The 26,300-nt window shown below is 37.9% G+C and overlaps 1 protein-coding gene across 1 annotated transcript in view; it reads left to right on the forward strand.

Annotated features, from left to right (window-relative positions):
• The window catches only part of BARD1 (BRCA1 associated RING domain 1), a gene marked incomplete at both ends in the record, with an annotated part of 80,370 nt that overhangs the window by 22,103 nt on the left and 31,967 nt on the right, over positions 1-26,300 (forward strand). Inside the window, 3 exons of the mRNA XM_080689331.1 lie at positions 5,169-6,103; positions 14,447-14,527; positions 16,114-16,286. Of these exons, the coding sequence (XP_080545457.1) occupies positions 5,169-6,103; positions 14,447-14,527; positions 16,114-16,286 (1,189 nt within the window). The remainder of the gene's footprint in view (positions 1-5,168; positions 6,104-14,446; positions 14,528-16,113; positions 16,287-26,300) is intronic.

Here is a 26,300-nt window from a genome sequence, read left to right on the forward strand (position 1 = left end):
TCATAAGTCTTATATACATTGAGGGTTTTAGGATTTGACTTTTTTTTAAAATAAAAATCCCATCAACTGTTTTAAAATAAATTGTAGACAATAAAATGTTTTCAGATTACCTGAGGGTTAACCTTTAAATCTTTGTAATACTGAGTCTTAAGAAGTAGTCCTGATAACATTTCATTTTGACCTTTCCTCTAGACTTCAGATTATATCAGAAATGACTTGGTTTTGAAAACTACTTATCACTGCAAAGAAAAGACTTTGTTGAATTTAGATGTAAAGTCTCTATGTGAATGTATACTACATTTTGATGTTTTGATTCCCAAGATCTTGTCTCAGTAACACTTTGTGGACCAAGTGACGTTTAGTATGATATAAAAGAATACTTAATCTATAAGAAGGGTGTTAGGAGGGTCTGCTTTTACTCAGATACATACTTTTGTCTAGCTGGGTTTATTGGTTCACTGTCTCCAGTGTAACAGACTCAGAATCAAAAGGGAGTAGTGAGTATTTTAGAATATAGTTTGATATTTAGTGTGCAAAGTTCCTTCAGTTAAATATTATTTCTCAAAACCCAGTATTTTTTTAAATTTTTTCTTACTTGCTTAAGGTGCTTTTACCAGGTAAAGCTACTTATTCAAATAGAATTTTTACATTAAAAAAACAAGGTGAAAGAATAGACAAAAGAAGTGATTTTTCAGTTTTAGAGATTTAACCATCTTCTGCTATATTGATAATTTTAATTATTAAAACAGTAGGATGTCATCAAACTAAACATTTTCAGCTCATCCAGGGCAATCATCAAGAGTCTAAAGAGAAAGCCTACAGAATGGGCGAACATCTTTACTGGCTATCCCTCTGATAGAGGGATAATATCCAGAATATACAAAGAACTTAAAAGATTTTACACTAGGAAAACAAATAACTGAATCAAGAAATGGATAACTGAATTGAATAGACATTTCACCAAAAAAAATAGATAAATGGTCAGTAGATACATGAGAAAATAGCCAGGTGTAGTGGTACATGCCTATAATCTCAGTACTTGGGAGGCTGAGAAGGAGGATCCCAGGTTAGTGGCCAGCCTCAGCCACTTAGTGAGGCTCTCCACAGCTTAGTGAGACCTTAATTTCCAAATAAACAATAAAAAATAGGGCTGGGGGTATAGCTCAGAGGTAGAATGCCCCTGGGTTCAATCCCCAGTACTTCAAAAGAGAAAAAAAAGATACATGAAAAACTGTTCAACATCATTAGCCATCAGGGAGATGCAAATCAAAACTACAGAGATTCCATCTAACCCCAGTCAGAATAGCAATCATAAAGAAGTCAGATAACAATACATGTTAGTGAAGATGTGGAAAAATAGCAAGTCTTCTGCACGTTGGTGGAAGTACAAACTAGTTCAGCTACTATAGAGATCAGTGTGGAGATTCCTTAGAAAACTGAGAATGGATCCACCATATGATCCAGTTATACTACTACTGGGTATCTTTCCTAGTCTTGTAGTCATCACTGTGCTGGCTGACCAGGGTTGGTTTTACCTATGTTTATATGTGGTGGGAAGAGAGGGAAGAAAGAATTTTAAGGTGTGTGTGTGTGTGTGTGTGTGTGTGTGTGTGTGTGTGTTGTAAGGATTATACAGGGCTCTGTTCCCTGGCAGGATCAGGATGTGCTATACTAGGCAAATGCTGTACCATTGAGCTATAACCTCTACTCTAAGGTTATTTATTTATTTTTAAGAAAATTAGTGGACTCAAAGGCAGAAAATCAAGACATCTTGAAGGGAGTTGGCTGTCAGAATCAGAAAAGTGGGTGGTTTGTACTGTATGTCAGGCAGGAAAATCTTTTTGTATTTCCTCTTGGCTCTTTTCCTGGGGGCTTGTGAATAAAAGAAAGATGTCACATTAGCAAGAGAAAAGGCATACATAGGAGTTCATGCACAAATACGGAGTTCGCAGAAAACACGATTCTTTATAAACAGATAAAGATGAGGGTTCATTTATTTATATAGGTACTAGGGATTGAACCCAGGGATGGTCAACCTTTGGTCTATACTCACAGCCCTTTTTCGGTTTTCTATTTTGAAACAGGGTCTCACCAACTTGTTGAGGTTCTTGAATTTGTGATCCTCTTATCTCACCCTCCCAAATACTGGGAATATCCCCCAGCTGGGTTTATTTGTTTGCTTGTTTTTGTGGTGATGGGGAGCAAACCCAGGTGCGGGTGGTACCACTGAGATACAGCCCCAATCCCAAGATGAGAGCTTATACACCTAGCATAATAGAGGAGAGAAAGGCTTCTGCAGGAAGAGCAGATGAGCTTTTTCTGGGGGAGCCAGTGTGGGAGAGGCTTTCTGGCCAGTAAATCTTTGGAGAGGGGATTTATAGCCACCTCACTCCCAGAGGTTTCTGTTTTTAGTCAGATAAGGAAATAAGGCTTCTTTAAAAAAAAAAAAATTGTTCAGTATATTCTTGTAGTTTAAAAAAAGTCTTCAAGCCAGTTCTCTGAGTCTGAGTGGATCCCTACAAATTCTTGTAGTAAATTTGTCATATTTGAGACCATCCTTGACGCTCTGAACTAACACATCTTACCTCCTATTTATTTTACTTAATATCTTGCCTTTTTCCATCAAATCTTAAACTATTGAAGGGAAAAAATTCCTTTCTTTCTTCAATGCATGGCACATAAAGGCTCAGTAAATACAGAATGAATGAATGAGATCTGTACCCCAGTGAAAGCATTGCCGTTCACTCAGACTCACCGTAGAGAAAAGCTGGATTTATGCTGTTGAAGCAGCTGAAGAAATTCTATTCACAAATTTCTGAGTTTTTTTCACATAAAATTTTTAGAAGCCTTTTTTATACAGCAGGTTGAGTTCATAGCAAAATTGGAAGAAGGTACAGAGATTCCTTCTGTCCCCTCTGTCCCCACACGTTCTCTCCCATTTGCAACATGGCGCACTGGAGTAGTGCACCTGCCACAGGTGATGAGCCTACACCGTCTTCGACCGGTCTGTATAGTTTGTGTTAAGCCTGCCTCTTGTTTTCTATACAAAATTATTATTTTTAAAAATTGTACATGTTCATGTGATAACTTGATACACATATACAGTATGTAATGATCAAGTCAGGGTGATTAACATTTCTATTTCCTTAAACATTTATCATTTCTTTGCATTGGGAATCTTCAAACTTCTCAAGTTTTGTTTGTTTTTATTATTTTTTCTTATGTGTGTGGTACTGGGGATTGAACACAGGGGCATTCTACCTCTGAGCTATACCCTTTTTATTTTTTTTTTTGAAACAGGGTTTAACTAGGTTGCTGAGAGTTCTCACTAAGTTGCTGAGGCTGGTTTCAAGCCTGTGATCTTGTCTCAGCCTTCCCAATGCTGAGATTACAGGTGTGCACCACCACCTCTGGGTCTCCCCTAGTTTTGTATGAAATATATCATAAATTGCTGTCAATGGTAGTCACTTTACTGTGCTGTAGAATAATAAAACTTATTCTTCTATTCAACAGTTCTTTTTTTTTTTTTTTTGCGGGTCTGGGCATGGAACCCAGGGGCATTCAACCTCCAAGGTACACCCCCTGCCTGATTTTTTTATTCTTTATTTTGAAACAGGGTCTCGCTGAGTTGCAGAGGGCCTCACTTAAGTAGCTGAGGCTGTCTGCGAACCGCGATCCTCCTGTCTCAGTCTCCCAAATGATGAAATTACATGCGTGAGCCACCACGCCCAGCGTGATCCAACAGTATTTTGATACCCTTACAAATCTCTTTCTACCTCTCTCTACACCTCTAGCCTTCCTAGCTTCTAGTGACCATTCTACTTTCTACTACTTTATTCTCTTTTTTTTGGGTGTGGTACTGGGGGTTGAACCCGGGGGCATTCTGCCTCCAGGCTACACCAACACTATTTTTTTTTTTTAATTCTTTATTTTGAAACAGGGTCTCACTAAGTTGCAGAAGCCTCACTAAGTAGCTAAGGCTGGCCTCGAGCCTGCAAACTTGTGATCCTCCTGTCTCAGCCTCCCAAGTACTGGGATTATAAATGTGTGCCACCATGCCTGGCTTCTACCTTTTACTTCTATGAAATTAACTTTTTTAGTTTTCTTACATAAAAATCTGTGATATTGGTCTTTTTGTGCCTGGCTTGTTTTACTTAATGCAGTGTTTTCCTTTTCCATTCATGTTCTTACAAATGACAGGATTTTATTTTTTATGGCCAAATAATAGTCTACTTTGTATATATACCAGTTTTTCTTTAGCCATTCATCCATTGGTGGACATACTTTGGATGATTAAAGGTTTTAACTCTTGTGGTTACTACCGTAAACTAGAAGTGAGGTATCTCTTTCATATACTGATTTTATTTCCTTTGGATATATACCTAGTAGTGAGATAACTAGGTATATGGTAGCTCTATTTTCAGTGTCTTATTTATTTATTTATTTATTTATTTATTTATTTTTGCCATCTTGGGGATTGAGCCCTGAGGTACACTACCACTGAACTACATTCTTTCCTCTTATTTTTGAGGCAGGTTTTTATTAAGTTGTTGAGACCAGCCTTGAACTTTGATCTTTCTTCCTCAGTCTTCCAAACAGCTGGGTTTGAAGGCATGCGCCACCATATCTGGCTATACTGAGTCTTTTTTTTTTCTTCATACGATGAATTGATATTGGATTTTATCAAATGCTTTTCCCTTCATATCTATTGATATAGTGAAATATATTGATTATTTGCAGTTTTCTTTTATAAAAAGCACCAGTTAATATCTTTAGCATATTAAATCCCACATCTGTCCTTTCTTCTTTTCCTATTTTCTTTCTTTTTTATTTTATATTTTTTTCTCCATAGCTCTTATCACCATGCACCATACCATATATTTAACTTATTTTTTGTCTACCCTCAGTGGAATATAAATTCTGTGTTTTGGTCTCTGCTATACCTTTAATCTTCAGAGCATTGGTCTGGTACCAAGTTGGATTCTGGAAGTGTTTCTCACATGAGTCACTGTCTTCCATTCTCAAGGAGTCTCTGGTCTAGGAGTGGAGAAGGAGGTATACAAATAGAGGTGACATAGCTTAGGAGAACTGTAAGCCAAATTCTTTTGGAGCTCAGGGTGGGAGAGATTAATCTCTGTAACAGATTTCTTTTCCTTTTTTCCTATCAGAGTTGAAAAAAGATACACCTAGGACAGATTCATTCAGCGATGCAGAAAACAGGAAGAATTCAATAAAAATGTGGTTCAGTCCTCGAAGTAAGAAGGTCAGATACGTTGTGAGTAAAATTTCAGTGCAAACTCAGCCTCAGAAAACAAAGGATGAAAATGCTCAGCAAACCTCAATGTATGAGTTTGTTTCCTCAACTCCTCCCACAGTTGTTTCTAAGAAGGCTAAAAAGGCTTCTACAACCTCTGCAAGAAAGCAAAAACAGAAAACATTAACTGAAGTCAACCAACAGTGGAACTTAGAGGCAGGAAAAGATGTTGAAGTTGACGCCACAGAGAAATCTAAGGAGAAGCTGGTCTCCTTCTGCAGCCAGCCATCAGTTATCGCTAGCCCACAGGCCAATGGTGAAATAGACTTACTAGCAAGTGGCTCCGTAGCAGAATTGGAGTGCTGTGAAAGCTTACCTGAAGTTCCTTTACAGTTGGCTGAGCATATTGAGTCTCCAGATACTGAAAAGAAGAATGAAGTGACTCTTGAGAAGAGCTCTGACAATGATCTTGGGTCTAAGACATCTTTGCCAGTAACTCACTCTCGAAAACATGGGCCTCGCCACAGTTTTTCCACTCCCCTTTCTAAGAGACGTAGAAGTAGCACATCGAGTACCAGCAGAGACGATAGACAGACAGTGCGCTCAGAAAGCATATTATGGCCTGACTCTACACCATGCAGACTTCAAGTTGACAACACATCGAGGAGGAAAACCAGTATTGCATCAGATGATTCCCTTAGCCTTTCACCACATACACCGCCTCCTGCACTGAATAGTTCAGGTGACAGAAGAATGAGGCTGAATCCCGGGGACAAGAAGGTGTTGCCCTTTACAACTGGGAAAAGAAATCACAGAGGAGAAACTTTGCTTCATATTGCTTCTATAAAGGTAGGATGGTTACTCCGAAGTGTAGTTTGGAATGTAACTCTGTGTCAGGCAGCTTCTCATTACTGTAGCAAATATTTGATATACTCAACTTATAAAGAGAAAAGGTTTATTTTAGCTCAGAATTTGGGAGGTTTCAGCCCATGATCAGCCCCATTGCTTTGGGCCTCCGGTGGCATGTCATTTGGGAATGAGTGATGGAGCACAGCGGTTGTGGCTTAAAAGTGAAAGGGGAAGCGGGAGAGGCTAGGGTCCCACTCTCTCCTCCAAGGCCACACCCCCAGTGACCTCATGACCTCCCACCAAGCCCCGCCTCTTAAAGTTTTCATCACCTCCTCATACTGTTGTGTTAGAGACCAAGCTGAACATGGCCTTTGGAGGACACTGAAGATTGAAACTGCAACAGGGACCAGGTATAAAGCACATTGTTTACATTTGTGAAAAATGGCATGAAACTACTAAGATATTTAACCTTCCTCTGAACTAGAGAAGCAAAATCCACGAGGCGTGACCTTCCATCGCAGTTTGAGCTGTGGTCCCGGGGTCTGGGAAGCCTGATCTTGTGGGAGAAAGCCAGTGTTTGGATGTCGCAGCTTTTGCTTTGCCAACTGCTTCGCTGCTGTGCTTTTTGTTCGGTTTTTAGCATTTTCTTTACCCGTTCTCCCCATGCTTTATGAATGCTGACAATGGCTAAGTTACTGCTGGCAACATGTTTTTACCTAGCAAAAAAGCTAGCAGAGTGTGCGAGGAGACAGACTTCTGTCTCAGCTCGACACTCCTGGGGATGTGGCCAGAATCTGGAAGGTCTAAACGTGCAGCCTGCACATTTCTCCAACAGCCGGGACGTTTGACCATCTGATGTGGCTCCTGCAGTTGGTTCACCATGGAGTCAATGTGCCCCACCGTCAGCCATTTCCTCTATAGGCCTGTCCCTTGGTATTAATTCTAAGTATTGCCTCGGCATCTGCTTTGGCAGTGTTGCTCTTTGGGATCTGCCTGTTTTCTGAGCATGGGGTGCACTTGTAGAGTAGTTAATCTTTGAAACTGACACAGTACTGCCATGAAAGGGAGTAGTGGGTCTGTGCCTCATAGACAGCTGACTTAATACAAGTGATACAAGAGTATCATTGGTGGCGCTCAGTACTCAGTCAGAATACCGTTTGTGTTCTCCAGTGACTTCACATGGTAACTTTCCCCAGGAAATTTTTGGGTTTTTTGGATGGATAGGGAACTAGGAGATCCAGAAGGAATCCTTTAGAGGCCCCAGATACAAGGCTGGTGGAGGAGGAGACATCGAGGAAGAGCATGTAGTAGACATTGAGGGTCCAGTGGTTCTTCTGTTTTTCTGTGGAGAAAGGGAAAAACACAAAAATGAGCTGTGCATTTTTGTTGTTGTTGTTTTAATTCTTCCTCTCTTCCAGACTAATGTAGAATGTTATATTACTGATCCCTGTGAGAGGGAGGAGAACCCGCCAGTGCTCTTGTTGAATATCCCATATTCTTTGGACAACTCGAGTTTTCTTCTCTGATATGTTTTAGTTTAATTTCTACAAAGCATATTTTTAAAGATCTGTCACTTTTTAGTCATCTTTGTTATAATATGCACATAAGCTATTACAATCTTACTATTAGAGTGTTGTCAGTGCTTCTTAGACATAAGTAGCTACTGTAATCAGTAAGGTTTTTTGTTTGTTTTTTCTATTAACTAAGAACATAAGCTGCTTCTATTCCTATGTTTTGCTTTCTGGAAATTTTCAGACCACTAGGCAGCCATCCACTTATGTTCTGACTTTTAAGAATAATGTTATTAATGAAGACCTCTAGAACCTAGAGTCTGGATTAGGTTTGATAAGTCCCCCTTCTTTTGAGGTTCTTCCTGGAGACTGAACCCCAAGATAATCTACTACTTACCTATGTCACCATCCCTTTTATATTTTGAGATAGGGACTCACTAAGTTGCCCAGGCTGGCCTCAAACCCGCCATCCTTTTGCCCTCAGCCTTTTAAGTAGCTTCGATTGCAGATATACCCAGCACACCTGGCTTGACAGATTTTTAAAAAAAATTTTTTTTTTTTTGTACTGGGGATAGAATCCAGGGGCATTCTACTTCTAAGCTACACTCCCAACCCTATTTTTTATTCTTTATTTTTTTTGAAACAGGGTCTCCTCACTGAGTTGCAGTGGGCCTCACTAGCTGAGGCTGTCTGGGAACTGCCATCTGAGATCCTCCTGTCTCAGCCTCCCAAATGCTGGTATTACAAGGGTGCGCCACCATGACTGGGTGTTTGACAGATATTTTTAGGGAGGTGGTTGGAGTCAATATTTTTCAGCCTTGTAAACAGTCTGTCACAACTGCTAATCTTTCATTCTAGAGCAAAAGCCACCATAGACAGTAGAGACCAATAAAACTTTACCTATAAAGTTAGGTGACTGGCCCACAGGCCATACTTTGTTCTCTTGGTCTAGACATGAAAAAAAGCTACAGTAGATTACTAGGATGGGATTAAAAAGAATGGCATAATGCTGTCTTGGTGAATTTTCTTCGCTGACATGTTCATGATTTCTATAATATGAGTTCTGTCAGATTATCACTTTACTTAGTCTTGCCAGAATTAGAATTACTCAGTTTTATTCTTTTGAGCTTAATTATCAAACTTATTTTTCTCACTAGTTGACAGACTCTGATATGGCATATTTAGAAAAGTACATTGATTTGTTTTTTAAATCACGAATTGACAGTAGTGGTCCTTCAAAAATTTATTTTGAGCTGGATGTATATATCCCTACCTAATTTTGATCTTGATCGTCAGACAACTGCTTGAAAGGAAAAAATATGATTTGCCAGAATATTTATCTTTTTTGAAATAGCGTTTACCTCATTGTTTTCCTAATTTTCTCATTTGTAGCCAAGAACGAATAATCTGGGTTTACAAGAAAGGCAGGTATTACAATTCTGTTCTCATTTAGGTTTGCACCCACTTCAGAGAAGGATTTGAAGGGGTTTTCAAGTTAAAGTCAGCTAAAGTGGATGAAGGAGCAGGGAAGAGGGAAGAGGTACAAGTGTGTAATGAATTTAGATTTGGTGACCTTTAAGGCGGTCAAAGCAATAGGGGAAGTAGCAGGTTTTGTGCTGTCTGAACGATGTCTTTTTGGTTGTCAGTGGAGTTGTTGAGTTTTCCTAAAGCGTACTGGTAGACCTGCAGTTTCCATAGTTGCACTTGTTCCCTGATCTCGGCTCAGGAGGCGGGCTTGCCTTGCGCACGCGCAGAGAATGCAGCTGTTGTGTCTGTTCTCTGGGGCTTCCTCTGCTGCAGTTAGGGCTTTTCTGAATGATCTCTGAACTTGGGACCATTAGCCTAACATTCTTTAATGTCTTGTCCTAAACCATCTCTAGGCACCATCGTTGCCACCTGAGTGGCAAATCCTTGTGTTTTTCTTGTTGTAACCACTTGCATTAGTTTTCTAACAAATTACCATAAGTTTTAATGACTTAAAACAATGAAAATTAATTTTCTTTCAGATCTGTAGGTCAGGAGTTTGGTATTAGTGTCATCCAACTAAAATCAATGTGTCATCTGCTACTAGACGCTCTAGGGGAAGATCTGTTTGCTTGCTTATTTGAGTGGTTGGCAGGAACTGCATAGTTCTTCTGGTGGGATAGAGATCCTTCCTGGTTTGCTGCAAGCTGTTCCTGGGTTCTGGACACTCACATTGCTTAGTTGGTGGCCCTCTTCCTCTCCAAATCTAGTAACAGTAGGCTGTGTCCTTCTCACATCGCATCCTTCTGATGTAGCCAGGTGAGGTTCTGCTTTTAAGGACTCAGGTTGTTACAATGAGGGTCTCCAGCACAATGCAAGGTTGGTGCCCTTAATGACAACACAGTGTTCTTTTTGTCATGTAAAGTGACTTATTCACAGGTACTGGAGATTATCAAAATGCAGTCACTGGGGGGACCATACCACTCAAGTAGCCTCCCAATTTCTTGCCCTACTTTCATTTTCTATTGTACTTGTATCCCATTCTCTGACAGCTAGAGTAATAAGACCTAAGTCCAAACTTGGCATCTCTTTCTTCCCCATCAATAACTGTATCTCCCTGTTTTTTGTTTGAATATCTTTATAACTCATGTTCCTACATGAATATCTTTCACTTATAGTTATAATGCCTTTGAGAACATCGTTGTACGAGAAAGTATTATGCCTACTAGAAACTAAGATAAACACTTGTATTATTTTTCTGATTTAATAAAAAATGCTAAAGACATACAGAAAATTAATTTTTTTATCCTTTATTATGTCATTGTTGCTGAGAATTTGTAGATACTGAAATAAACACTATCCTTCACTGCATACATTTTTAACATTTTTAACACAGCAGTGAACTTAAAATGGCTTGAAGCTGACATATCATGATGATACAGATATAAAAGATAATAATTTGAAGACAACTTAAAGTCAGGGTCTGCTTAGGATATAAGGAATGTGGCAGAGATCTCCTGGGTAGAGAGAAAGTTCCATGTGAGGATTCTACTTCACAGTTTGACTTTGTGACTCCCTGTACTTTAAGGCAGTCATGTTAATATTGTGTGTGAAGTCATGTTATTATATGTCCTTCATCTTAGTGTCATGAGAAAGTAAAGGGAACGCAAGCAAATTGGCATTGTCCTATGTTCAAGATTTTAATTTCTGAAACAACATGCAATTGGTAAAAGGGAACTTAGCCACCTGTTCAGGTCTTTTGTGTGGTAAAGGTTAACTATATTAGGTAAATAATTTTTTTGTACTTAATTGTAATGTCCTATTTTGTTTTTAATGAAGAATTGTATTATTAGTGGTATTTTAGAAGAGTTAACCTTTATAACAAGGAAAAATAAATGTTTGTTTTCAGAAATTTAACTTATATTGCTAGAATATGCACATATCTGCAATATGTGAAAATATGAAAAATCTTTCATTGAAAAAATAGGATTATAGCTGGGCGTGGTGGCTTACACTTGTAATCCCAGCATTTGGGAGGCTGAGACCGGAGGATCATGGTTCGCGGACAGCCTTAGCTATTTATAGTGAGGCCCTCTGCAACTTAGTGAGAACCTGTTTCAAAATAAAGAATAAAAAATAGGGCAGGGAGTGTAGCTCGGAGGTCAAATGCCCCTGGGTTCCATCCCCAGACCTGAAAAAAAAGAAAAAAAGAAAGAAAAAATAGGATTATAAAAGTTCAGTGGGACACACACTCCCTTATTTTTAGCCTTTAAAGTATTACTTGAAAGTATCAAATCCATTTAAAATTTCTTATAAGCTTTTGTAAATACTTAAGCGAAAATACATACATACATGCATACATTTTATATGTGTGTTGTGTGCATATATATATGCAAACTGGTTTCTTTTTGTACCCAGTCTTTTTAAACTCATATAAACACACACACACACACACACACACACACACACACACACACACACACACACACATATATACATACACACACACAGTTTTTTGTTTTTTGTTTTGCTGTGGTTTAAGGAAACCTCAACTATTCTAACTTGTAAGGAGTAAGAGTGAGTGCTTCTTAAGGAAATATTCTGTTTGAGAAAAAGTAATTTAAAGAAATGAGGAGCAGAAGTTAATCTATATTCTGGAAACTGGATATTGTTTCACGCTTATCCAGTTACTATGGACCCTCTATCATAATTTTATTCATGTGCATGATATTAAATTTTCATAAAGTAGACAGACTTTTAAGTACTAGGGAGGAGAAAGATTTGGTTAAAAAAAAAAAAGCAAGCAGTTTGATAATCAGCTATACATTTCAGGGGGAGGAATGTTAGTAGAAGACACCTTTGATAATAGGAAGAGGTGACATGAAAGAAAACAGTAACTGTCTAGCAACTTAAAAGAGACGTCTGCTGGTATTCTCCAAACTGCCACTTGACTTCTCTTTGATTTTCCATGTGACTCCATCCCACACTAGTTGGTGGGTGGTGTTCTCTGGGGCTTCTTTAGGTTTATATATTTTTTTGTCATTACTATACGGAATTAAAAAAGGGGAATTTTTGAGGAAACCTATGAGTATTTTTGTGAATACTTTCATATTGAAGGTAGTGGATGTTTGGAATGTATGTTGGTAGGCAGTTTATCTGTTCAGCATTCGAAATTTTTAAATTTTAAAAGAACTCAAATTTATGTCTTGGTAGATACTTTAGAATTCATTTAGAACCAACTTTGATATAGAGCAAAAGTAACTAACTACATTTTAACTTGCACTGGACGAATAGAATTGTACCCTTTGGGGTTTTGTTAAAGTGGTTTTTATTGGAACTGGGACATTTGATTTAAAAAACATATAATGCTTACTTTTAGGCACATTAAACATTTAAGATAATTTTGTTAATTTGGGAGCATAAAAATACATGTTGCATATGGATTTTTCCTTTTCAAAACTGTAACCTACCTTCTAAAGTTGTGCTCTATTTGAGAAGTAACCCTATAGAAAAAGAAATAAAAATAAAATAGGCAATATATGTGTGTGTGTGTGTGTGTGTGTGTGTGTGTGTGTGTGTGTGTGTGTGTCTGGGGATGGAACTCAGGGCCATTTGATCTCCGAGCTATACCCCCTGCCCTATTTTTATTCTTTATTTTGAAACAGGGCCTCACTAAGTTGCGGAGGGCCTCACTAAGTAGCTGAGGTTGTCTGCGAACCGTGATCCTCCAGTTTCAGCCTCCCGAATGCTGGGATTACAAGCATGCACCACCACGCCCGGCTCAAAATATTTTTTTTAAAAGCAGTTATTATTGAATTTAGGGGACTTAGTGACTTCTGCATTATCAACCCAATAGAGGAAAATTTTTATTTCAGAAGAGAATATTGGCTAAGCTACTCCTTATTCTTGTTCCTCAGATAGGAGTAAGAAGTTTTGGTATGCGATTTTACCTCAGAGTGACTACATATAATAATACTGTGCTGTGCATTTTAATAGGATAAAGAATTTTCAATGTTTGCACCCATAGGTCTCAGGCTTGAGCCCAGCCTCAGCAACTTAGTGAGGCCCCTAGCAATTTAGTGAGGCCCTGCTTCATAAAATAAAATCATAAAGATAGGAATCCTCAGGACCTCATCTCCTGTTTGAGGATATGGTTATTTTTACCCTAATTTAAACATTATATAATATCTATGTATATAAAAATACCACATTGTAACTCATAAAAATATATAATTTTTATTAGTTAAAAATTAATATTAATTTCTTAAACAATACTGGTGGTGGGAAGAGAGTTCATTCTCTCGAAGTTTTTCACAAAATAATTGAACACAGCACTGTAAAAATACTTTTTGTTATAGGTAACTTATTTGCTCATCCTTCTTCAGAATAAACTGTCAGTGATTTTTTTTTTTTTAATTTGCTTTATCTTCATTGACTTAGAGATTGTGCCTCTTTTATGTTGTCCTAAAAGGCCTGATTTAGTTGTTTGAAGTGACTGGTAATTGTGTAATTTGAAGGGAATTTTACCTCCATTTCACTGCATATAAATGCCATACTTTTTCCTGGAGCCCATGATTTTTTAAAAAAGAGGCAATATAACACATGCTTATAATTTCAGTGCTTGGCAGGTTGAGACAGTAGGATCCAAAGTTCAGTGCATTAGGTTAAGTAGAGTAGTTGTCAAGAAAGTAGCAGTTTTACCATTTGTTTCACTGAATGGTCTTCTTGGCTATAAATAGTTTTGTTTGTTTTCAATAATACCCAAACCATTTTCATGCATGCTCAAAAAGGATTTTTGCACAAGTGAAATGATTACTTTAAAAACTTCATTATGGTCATGTGGTCTTTGCCCAGGATTCTTTATTTAATATCTTGAAATAGATTTTGAATATGGGTTGCTAATAAAGCTTTGTACTCTCTATTCAAGGACAGGCAATATTACTCTGTATCTTGGGACTTTCCATACATATATACATAGTTTAATATTTCTCAGCTTGAAGCTAGAGAGATACTTGGAAATAAGGACAACATCAGATAGAGGAGCAGAGACTCCAGGGGGAGTGACTGAAGGGGACTAGGGAAGGGAAATGAAGTCATAAAGAGTGTAACAAAACTACCAATTCCAAGATCAGATACCTGCGGGAGCATTTATGGGAGGGGCACTAAGAGCTCTGTGCATATATTTGTCTGATACTCTAAACCTCAGAATGTGTAAAATTACAGTGCACCAAATTAAAAGAAAGATTAAAGTTTTATTTTATCTTGAAGAAGACAGAATCTTCAGATAAAAAAATCACTTTGTGTTTTCCTTTTGTTCTTGATAGTTTTTTAGTATCTAACATCTTTTTGTTTTTTCCTTGTTTACCAGGGCGATGTACCTACCGTTGAATACCTCTTGCAGAACGGAAGTGATCCCAACGTTAAAGACCACGCAGGATGGACACCATTGGTAGTTGTCTGGTTTTGCTTTCGTGTGTGTGTTTGCAGTGCTGAGGATCTGTTTTTTATTCTCTCTCTATGGTTCTTAGAGTTTATAGCTTTGTGGTTGTCCATATATTATCCTGTGACACCAATACATTCTTGTTTTAATCTGAAGAATTTGTTTCACCAAGTATGAAAAAGTAAGTATTTTTCATCTAGCTTTTCATGTGTGACTGGCAAGGAACTGGCTACCTTTGGACCACCATCAGATTTAGGAATCCAGTCACAACACATGGCTGAAGTAGCTAACACATGGAGGTGACTGCTGCAGTCACATTGGGCTGCTTGGCCATTGTCTGTCCAGGGAACCTGATTTTGTGGCATGTGATCACCAGGGGAGTGCTCCTTGCTGAGCATTTCTTAGTCTCATTTATAATTGCAAATAGAGGCAGCAGAAAGCTTTGCACATGTTAACTAAACACCTTTAAATTTGCTTATTATTACTGTGAACTATAACTGCAATGGGAAAAGGATGGTGGAAAGACTTGGAAACTGGCTACACGGGCTGATTATATAAAGACAGTAAGCATGAGATTTGAACGTAGCCATGGAATGTCAGTAAAAGAGAGATTTGCCTTTATTCCATAAACTAGAAGTTCAGAAATTAGGAGACTCTTCTTAGGGTAGATGCAAAAAAATGTTTAAAGTTTAAAGGTATATATAATTGTTTATCTGGATCACAGTCCCTTTATTAGGACTCCAAAGACTGAGGAAGAAAGAAAACTTAATTTTTTATGTAGCCACTAAGGCAAATTATATTAAAGATAGGGGAGTGATTTAAAGAATCTAATGCCTAATTTGATTTCCTTTTTCCTAGAAATAGACTTACACATGTTGAGTGTGGTAACACCTATTATGAATTGAAATGGATATACTAAAAAAGCCCAGCATGCCACAGACTTAGAGTTTACAGCATAGTGACATTGTTGGCAGTTCATTAGACATAAGGTTTGCATGAAGGCAGTGAACATCCCAGTCACTACTTTCATTTGTTCAGTGAGCTGTTTGAATACTCACTCCATGCTACTTCTTTTACGACTAACACTAGCCACCCAGCAATCTCCAGTGTCAGCAAAGAACTTGTCTATTTACCAGCATATTCAGGTTGATGTGGTCATGTGTACCAGCGTGCTGGTGTACCATTTAGTGTTGACCTGATCAAATGAGTAATCTTCAGCCTTGGGGAATTTCAAATTTTAGGTATAGTCTGGTTATTAAATACTAAGTCTTTTTCTTAATGTTTTAAAATTACTGTATAACAATTGAGGAGCTTTTGTTGTCTTGAGGCTTCATTTTCTTCTTTAAAAGGGTGCTTGACCCTTCATGACTCTGCTTTTCGCTGAATTGCACACATTTTGATCACAATGTGTCTTACCACAAGGATTATTCTTAGTAGCTTTTACTTTGTCCATATCCTATAGTGGGTATGTGTATTTTGGTAAGGATAAAGTTAGTGATCAAGGTTCTCATTTCTTTGTCTAAAGTGTGATATTATTATAATATTATCCTCTGTTTTTTCTCATCACTCTTTTCTCTATTTTAAAATCTCAATAGCATGAAGCCTGCAATCACGGGCACCTGGCGGTAGTGGAATTGCTGCTCCAGCACAAGGCACTGGTGAACACCACTGGCTATCAGAACGACTCGCCACTTCATGACGCAGCCAAGAACGGGCATGTGGATATAGTCAAACTGTTACTGTCCTGTGGAGCCTCCAGGAATGCTGTGTAAGTAATTGCCCTAAAAGTTATTCTGTAAAGTACTTTTATTGGTGCATTGAAATTCACCTTTGTGAGATTCAAAATGATACATTCATACACGCGCATAGCACCTGGTAGATTTCCCTCAGCATCTCACCCTCTCCCTAGCTCCCTCGCTGTAAATGTTAGTGCGATTGGTAGTGATGCCTTCATCTACGGATAGAACATTATTTGAACTGTTCACTTTCTCAAGCCTTATTCTAAAAATTATTTTGAAGTTAACTTGCATTCCTGAATCAAGGTGCCTGATGAAGCCGACTGCCACCCAAGTTGATGTTTCCCTCTTCTTTTCCCCAACTAAAGTTAGATATGACCGTTAGGTTCCATATTTAAAATCAGCAAATCAGCATTTATACTGTCCTGCCTGCCTGCCTGCCTACTTGCTTACTTTCTTCTTTTTATCTTTGTGGTGCTGGGAATGTAACACAGAGGCATCTCTTTTTTTTTTTTTTTTTTTTTTTTTTTACCTCCAAACTACAACTCTAATCTTTTGTTTGAGGCAAGGTCTTGCCAGGTCACTGAAAGTCTTGCTAAGTTGTTGAGGCTGGTCTTGATCCTGTAATTCTCCTGTCTCAGCATCTCAAGTGACGTAATTACAGGCGTGCACCACCATGCCTGGATACATTCTTTTTCTTAATGAGACTTACATATTTGGAGGTGATTTGCTTTATTCTTTTTGAAAGAGTTGTCAAATCTATTTTGGGAACTTTTATTTTCTAGAAAAAAAATTTTTTTTTCTTCTTTTTCTGGATCTGAGGATGGAACCCAGAGGCATTTGACCTCTGAGCTACACCCCCTGCCCTATTTTTTATTCTTTATTTTGAAACAGGTTTCACTAAATTGCGGAGGGCCTTGCTAAGTAGCTAAGACTGTCCGCAAACCGTGATCCTCCGGTCTCAGCCTCCCAAATGCTGGGATTACAAGCGTTCACCTCCACACCCGGGTCTTAGAAAAATTGTTTTAGTGTTTATATTCTATAGATTGGCTCTAATTACTAATGAAAGATTCTAGGTGTAATTACTTTTTATGCTACCTAATTCCTTAGAATTGTTTTAAATATTCCATTCCTTTATGCTTTTTAAGTATGACAACAGTTAAAGTATTGAATAAGGGTAGTTGAATTATTTTTTAGATTTTTTACATTATTCAAATGAGGCTCTGAGTAAATTGTTTTGCAGTGTCAGGGCACAGAGGCACATTAGTGAATGCTGGCGGCTGCATTTTACAATTGCTATTGTCAAGAGTATCACAAGCAAGTGCTGTATGTAGATTTTATATCTTTAATCTGAAACTTGGCTCATGTCTCCCTATACATTATTTTACTTTTCTCAGTTAATTAGGCAGTTGAAATGAAAATGCAAGAATTGCCTCTCTGTGCCCCATTGTTTCTGTAGGCTTCAAAAGAGCACAAGCAAGTCAGGCTTACCCTGTTTACAGAGCAAATAAGATTTGCAAACTGCAGAGCTTCTAGCTTATAATTTTTTATAGGTAACAGTTTAACATAATGGAAAAACAAATTAATAATGCAGAAATGTACATACCTTGATGCCGTTAATTTCAGCTAATTTCCTTTATTTCCTATCACAAGTTATAAGATAGTTTAGGGATAACTCAGGGAATGTATATATATATATATATATATATATATATATGGTCTTGTTTTATTTTTTCCCCTGTGTGTATGTATGTGCGTGTGTTCATATACATGAACCTAACAGATATTTGTATCTCTCTAAAGACCTTACAGATGTGGGTGTAGCAAGCCATTTAATAAAGCAAATGGTTTCTTGGGTCAGGTGATACTGAACAGTTTTCATCCTAGGGTTCTTAAATCAGCCATGACTACTTTAATGAATGGCACACTGGTCAGCGTGTTAGGGAATCCAGCTTTTATTTGTGACTCCATTATTGACTTTATAGCCTCAGGCAGGTTAATTTCTGTGCCTTGGTGTCCTCACCTATAAAACATGGCTGATGCCTGCTGCTTTTCTATTTCTTTAGAGCATAGTGAGGATTAATGAACCAAAACACAGAGCCTGTCTTGGGGTTTGTACACCATGATTCTTCATTGCACTGTGAGGACTATTAATACACAAGGAGTAGGCATGAGACATTGAGTGGATCTGCCTTTCACAGCTGCCTGCGCAGAGATCAGGCAGCTGTTTTAATTAGCAAAGGGGCCGATTTACTTAGCGTGTAGCCCAGCACTGTCCTGTGCACCTTTCTGTGGTGATGGAAATGTTTTTATTAGTGATGGTCATTCAGTAGTTAGTAACCACCTATTGCTATTGAACATTGAAAATCAGCTGTTACTATTGAGAAATTAAGTTTTAGAAGATATTTAATTTTAAATGTATTTAAACAGATGTGAGTTAAGTGATGGCAGGTGGTTGGTACAGATAGGACAATTTGGAAGGGGTTTTTAATAAAAGAGGATGGGATTGTTGTTGGGTACAGTAGAACACATGCACATATTAAGGTAATCCTGGGTAAAACAGTATGGTCACAGTTTCTAAACACTCTTACTCTTTCTTTTGCAGACTCTTGTTATCATACTGAAATAATTTTCTTGTAGTTTCTGCTTTATTTTGCTGTCATCATCATTTACTTAATTGGCTTCACCAGTTTTCTGCTGGCCTCTTCCTTTTCAGATTCATTTTCTTCATTCTCCATCCTGCAGCCTGAGTGCTTTAAAAAACATTAAGTCTGGTCAAATCACATATCTGCTTAAAATTCTTTAATGATCTCAGAATGTTTTTTAAAATAAAATTTGGAACCGGATGTGATGGCGCACACTTATAACCCCAGTAATTGGGAGGCTGAGACAGGAAGATTGTAGGTTCAAGACCAGCCTCAGCAACTTAGTGAGGCCCTTCACAACTAACTGAGATCTTGTTTTAAAATAAAAAAATAAAATAGGGCTGGGAATATGGCTCAGAAGTAGAATGCCCCTGGGTTCAATCCCCAATACCACAAATTAATTAGCTAGTTAATGAATTTCAAACTCCAAACATGATTTATAAGGCCCTAGTTGGTCTGGTGGTACTTACCTCTCTGATCTCATCTGTCTTATCACGATTTCTCCTTTTCTCTTTCCTACTAACAGTTTTTGTACTAGCCTTTCTGAATTTCTCTTTCCTTCAAATTTGCCTGGCTATTTGCATGCTATCCTTTATATCTGTTTTCATCTGTCTGGAATATGCCTTTGTGGTAAACAGTTTCTCATTCTTTGAGTTTTATCTTAGATGCCATTTTCTTTTGATTGCCTACCCCATCATAGAACATAGGTGGTGGGATGCTTACTTCATGTTCTCTTCCCATTAACTTGCATGCTTTATGGACCAGGGATTGTGTCTGTACTTCCAGGCTCTGCCAAGTACCTAATAAATCTGTACCCACATGTATGTGTAGAGAGAATCAGTAAGTGTTTCCATGAGTGGAGATCTGTTATATATTTTTCTCTGTTAATGAAAAGTCAGACAACATGGAAATAGAAATTGCCTCCTTTTGCAGCCAGCTCCACTGGGTGATAAGAATATTCTTCTGGAAGCTGTGACTTCTCTAGGGTGGTAGAACTGGTTTTCCTGGTAACTGTTGAGAGTAAATGCCATCTGCTCCCCGGGCAGAATTCTTAGCCCCTTACCCAGATGACATCCACCAGTATGTTATCTTTTGTTGGCTTGTGGGTACCTAGGTAATTTCAGTATTTTTTGAGACCATTCTTTTATCCCCCTCTGTCTGCGAGTGTTCTAAACACTTAACTCATTCCTGTCCCTTTCTCTATTTCTTAAGGAGCTCATGGGAAGAGAGACTACAGAGGCACGTAGACTGTGCAAGATTCTTACTCTGCTTTTTTGGCCTAAAAAGTTTGTTCCTTCTAAGCCAGTATAACCTCGGACTGGAGTCTTAGTTAGCAAGCATGTTTCCTTTTTCTTTCTCTGCTTCTTTTTTTTTTTTTTTTTTTTTTTTTTTTTTTTTTTTTTTATTGGTGCACTGTATTCATACATCATAGTGGGATACAAACTTTTGTAAACATACATGCACACATCGCCCAGTCAGCCCCCACCCGATCCCCACCCCATTCCCTCCCCATCCCTCCTTCCCATGCTTGGCTTAGTGGTTGACATCTAGTATTATAGCAATTTATCCAAAATTAAAAATGATAATCTCACATAACAGTTTCATTTGTCTGATACCAAGCTTTTGGTAACTTAAAGATAACATTTCAATATTTCTTTTTGCTTTCTTTCTTACCAGAGAATTTTTTTTTCTATTTTTTTTAGGTGAAACTATCATATATTTATATATTTATTTTTCAGAAAAAAAATCTATCCTAATATGGAATATGGATTCTAGATACCCAAAATGATCTTGACAAAGAACAAAGCTAGAAGATATATATTTTCTGATTTCAAACCATATAAAGCTACAATAATTGAAACAGTGTAGTACTGTTCTAAAAGCAGATATATAAACCATTGGAGTTAAATAAAAGCCTAGAGCTAAACTCTTCCCTATATTGTCAAGTTATTTTTGACAAGGTTTCCACGAACATTTGGTGGTGGAAATAATAATCTTTTAACTAAATATTGTTGAAAAATAATACTTACATGGAAAAGAATAAAATTGGACCCTTACCTAATCCAATATACAAATATTAACTCAAAATAGATAAAAGACCTAAATATAAATCTTAAGACTATAAACTTTTAGAAGAAAATCTGGGTCATAAAACCTCACAACATTGAAATTGGCAGTGATTTCTTGGATATGATTTCAATGGCATAGGCAACAGAAGAGTATACAAACTCCCTAAAAAATAAAAAATATTGTATATCCAAAGACAATGTAAACAAAGTTAAAAGTTACTAATAGAATGGGATAAAATATTTCCAAATGCTATATCTGAAGGTATATTAATATTCCAACTAGACATCCTAAAAATTAACAACAATAAAGGCAAACAATACAATTTAGAGATAGGTAAAAGACTAACATAAATATTGAGTCTCCACAGATAACCAATCTTAGTTGTATGTTGGATGGAAAATCTTGTTTCTCTGGTTCTGGTATGTGTTACCTATTTCTTCTTTGTAGTTAATCTTTTTGAGTATTTTCTCTAGTGCTGGTTTTGAAGACATAAATTCCTTCAGTTTCTGTTTGTCATGGAAGCTTCTTATTTTTCCATCTAATTTGATAGAAAGTTTTGCTGGGTAGGAAATTTTTGGCTGGAAGTTGTTTTCTTTCAGAGTTTGGAATATGTTACTCCAAGCCCTTCTGGCTCTCATGACTTGGTTTGGGAAGTCTGGAGTGATTCTACTTGCTTTGCCTCTGAATGTCACTTGGCCCTTTGTTTTTGTTGCCTTTAAGATTCTCTGCTTGGCTTCCACATTGGTCATTTTGACAATTATGTGGCGTGGGGATCCTCTTCTCTGATCCTATCTAAAGGGAGTTCTCTAAGTTTCCTGGACCTGTGTATCAACCTGTTGCTCTATGTTTGGACAATTTTCTGCTATTACTTGCTTGAAGAGATTGTTGATCCCTTTGGTTTCACTTTCTTTTCCCTCCTCTATTCCAATTATTCTTAGGTTAGCTCTCTTAAAATGGGCCCATATTTCTTCAATGTCAGATTCCTGCTGTTGTATATTTTTTTCTAGATTAGAAACTATGCGTTCATTTTTGGAATGATCATCTTCTAAGAGTGAGATTCTGTTCTCCATGTGGTCTAATCGGTTGTTCGTGCTTTGAATTGAGGCCTTTACTTCATTAATTGCATCCTTTATCTCTTTTTGGCTCTCTCTGAATTCTTTTTGAAGCACCTCTATTATTTCTACAATTATTTTCCTGATTTGATCTTCTAGAAATCTCTGATTTTCTGTTTAATCGGGTTCTGATGTGGGGTTGTGGGCATTCATTGCTCCAGTGTTAATCCTCTTTCCCATGATTTCGGAAGTTTGTGCCTTCTCTGGGTTCTTCCCTTGGGTCACTATGACTTCGTTTAAGGTGCTCTGGATCTCACGTCTGTAGTATCTCTGACCCCACTACTCCTTTACTGGGTTGTATCACAGAGTTTCAGACCCAGGGAGTCGATAGAGGCTGCTTTAGACTATGGGGGGTGCCAGGTTGCATGTTCTCCTATGGTGTGATATCTCTGCCACCGCCCCTCCCCCACTGGGTGAAGTCCCAGGGAGTACAGTACTGGGATTTCTCCTCTGTGGCCCGCAATTTGACTCACTGTTCTTGAGTTCGCAGATGTAGCTGTATTGGACTCGGTGAATTCACTGCTGCTGCCGCCAGTGGCAATATGGCGCCGCTGCCACGCCCTTTATCGTGAGGCTGGCGTATTTTTTATTCTCTGGTTTTGATTTCCACTCTGAATCCCTGCAGTGTGTGCTGAGCTCAGCCACTGGGAGTTTTATATGCTCCCTGCGCGGAAAGATCCCGCCTGGCTGTTCCACAGCGGCTCACCTCGGCTTGCTGTAGCTGTCTGGTGAATTTGCCTCTGCCGCCGGCAGTATGGCGCTGCTGCCGCGTCCTCGGGCGTGAGGCCGATGTATCCCCTCTGTGGCTCTGAGCTCTGTTCTCAGTTCGCTTTCTCTCTGGAGCCTGGTGAATTTTTTGTTTCTTTGGTGATGTTGTTGTCTGGCTATGAAAGGCGCTGATTTTGTGGTAATGGAGATTGGTTGTTAGTGGGGCTCTTAAGCCCCGCTTTTCTAGGTCGCCATCTTCCCGGAAGTCCTTTCTCTGCTTCTTGACTCTGGTTTATTCTTGAACTCAGTTGTCAACACTAGTCTCTTCCCATTCCTTGAAGGAAGGATAAGAACCATATATTCTTCTCCCCATTTATCTTCAGAGCTTGGCACTGGTCAAAGAAGTAGGGTTCTTTTGTTTATTTTGGATTTCTGAATGGCTGCCTTCACCTCTAGACTAGACACCTAGCTACTCCTCATTCCTCCAGGTTGAAGTCTTCTTTAAGTACTTGCCTTTTCCAGCAGGTTTTATTTGTTGTTGTTGTTGTTGTTGTTGTTGTTGTTGTTGTTGTTGTTGTTGCAGGTTTTATTTGTTGTTGTTGTTGTTGTTGTTATTATTATTATTATTATTATTATTATTATTATTATTATTATTATTTTGGTGGTACTGGGGATGGAACCCTTCTACCTCCGGGCTATACTCCCAGACCTAATTTATATATTTTAATTGGAAACAGGATCTCTTAAGCCAGTGCTGCTGGCTTCGAACCTGCATGATCCTCCTGTCTCTGCCTCCCAAGCGTGGGGATTACAAGCATGCACCACCACGCCCGGCTTCCAGCAGGTTTCTTTTTTTAAAATTTTTTTATTGGTGCATTATTATTCATACATCACATTGGGATAAAAGTTGTGTGGACATACATGTACACATTACCGATTTAACCTCTACCCCAGTTCCCACCCCATTCCGTCCCCATCCCTCCTTCCCTTGCTTGGCTTAGTGGTTGACTTCGATATGTTTAAGTACATTGTGTGTTTTAGAGAATTTCTTTCTCCCCCCCTCCCATCCTCTCATTTAGATTTTCTTGTTTGCTCCTTTATAGGATTTCCTTTTTCATCTAGAGTTCCTCCTATGACCCATTTCTCCTTAGCTTTCACATATTAGGGAAAGCATCTGATTTCTTATTTTTTGTGACTGACTAATCTCACTTAGTATAATGCCCTCCAGTTCCAGCAGGCTTTAAAACTCACACTCCTTCTCCCACCTTTTTCTTCAGCACCTCCCTAGTTCTATCTGGGTCAAGAATAGGAGTGAAGAGATAATTGTTTTTAATTATGAGCTAGTGATGCTCAATTTTGGGGGGGGGGCTTTTTATTTTGGTGTATTGTCCTAGGTGCCTGTGGTATCTGATTGGATAAGCTATTCCTTAGTCTTCATTAATCAATTCATTTGTTGATGCTTCATACCTGATGGGTCTTGGAGAGCAGGCAATACTCCAGCAGCTCCGAGTCCTGGGGCGAAAGCGAGGGGCAGCTCCTCCACCATCCTCATGACATGGTCTTCATGCTCTCCGGAGCCAGCAATCATCCGCTCTCCCCATGCCCCAGCCTGCCTTTGGACCTGGTACCACATTGTCTATTTTGATAGTGAACATATTATATAATTTATAGAGATCTCTCCAGTTTTGTTATTTGTATTAATACTAGGATCAGCCACTAAAGAGAAGATGGATTTTTTTTATCCCATTAAGTGTAAGCTTTTATACTCTCCACAGACTGTTAAAACAAATTGTCTCTTTTGCAATTTTACCTGAGGCTGCAAATTTTCAGGAGGATACCCATGAAGATTATTATACTGATGATTAGCACTGGACACATTGATGAGACAAGTCCGGGGAAATACTTTCCCTACTATATTATCTATGTGAATATTGGGATATATCAAACCCATAAAACTTAAAGTCTTCCTTTAACATATAGGTACTTGTAGTAGTTTTTTTGTGTACTGAATGCTAAAAAATACTGTCTTCATTTTCATAAATTTCAGGGCCCTGTAAGCTGAAGTAGCCTGTAGGCAGCGTTATATTCATTGATTTTCCTGGCAGTACTCATGTTAGGAAGTGAGAGTTATTGGAGTTCTGTTGAAAGCATGTTTGATACAAGACCCATATCCTCACACCAAATGCAGATTCATTTTACTTAGTGTTTGGTAGGTAGTCTTCTTTCATCTAACAACAGGGTACAGTATGAGAAATGTCTTGTTAGGTGGTTTCAATTTTGTATGAACATCATAAAGGTTTCTACATAAACTAAATGACTACAATGTCATTAGGCAGTACAGTTTCACAGGCCAATAGATGTTGTCTTTTATTGGCTGAAATGGCATAGAGTGCATATCTGTATTTTAATTGATTTTTATAACTTTTTTGCTATGCTAAAATTTTAGTTTAACTTAATTTAGCAAGGGTAAAGCAAACTGTAGATAGGATTAAAGATTTTTTGTGGCATAGCCTTGGAAAGAGAAGAAAAACAGAGAAATCCAGCCTTAGAGCTACTTTGGATGTCTTGAAGAGAGAGGCCAGCATATACAGAGCTAAGGGATTCAGCTTAAAATGTTCTAATGTTCTAGTATTACGTTGTAATGATGACCTTAAGACCACATGACCTTAAATATTGAAGACAGTACTCGAGAACTATCTTTTCAGTAGTATTTTATAAAATGTGAAGATAACCAAGAGCCTTTCTGTAGCCTAGAAAGTAGGGAAGGTCAACACCTCAGTAATATAATTAGGCACTGGATGTTATGGAAGACCATATATAGAAAAATAAAGAACACAACATTTTCTTACTACAAAGCCATGTAAATTTAAAAACATCTTACTGGGTATGGGTAGAAGGAAACCATGAAACCTTAAAAGGCAAAGCATGGTAGTTAGATATATACCATATATGACACGAATTTAAAATGTTAATGATACTCTTATTTGCCATCTTCCTTACTTATATTTTCCTCAGTAAAATCTTCTCAGCCCTATTTTTTCCTGTTGAGGCTGTGCCTTTTGACTACAAATTTTTCTACTGCAAGGTTTAGGGGCTCTAAATCCTCATTACTATGGAGGGAATGACTAGAAGAAAGTCATATATCTGTCCACTTCAGGTTTTATCTTTTGTTTTGAATTAATTTTAATATTCTTACAAGTTATTGTGAAGTCACATTTTACTAGAGTACTTTGTAATGCATGTTGAGCTTTTGCTATGCAAACTACGGCACTTTTAAAATGTATTTTGCATTTAAATACAGTATTATTTCATTTAGTTCTAAATTTAATTTTTTGCATAAATAATTTACCCCTTGTGAGCTAAAGAGTCCTTTGTCCAAGAGGAGAGGTCATTTCTATTTTAGTCTTGAATATTGAGAAAAAGGTTTTTATCTTTTATGTCTGTTTCCTGGGAATTTTATATTGATAGTTGTATAAAACCTCATTAACCATCCATATTCTCTACTGTTTTC

This window comes from Muscardinus avellanarius (genome assembly GCF_963383645.1).
Source record: "Muscardinus avellanarius genome assembly, chromosome: 2".
Classification (NCBI taxonomy): domain Eukaryota; kingdom Metazoa; phylum Chordata; class Mammalia; order Rodentia; family Gliridae; genus Muscardinus; species Muscardinus avellanarius.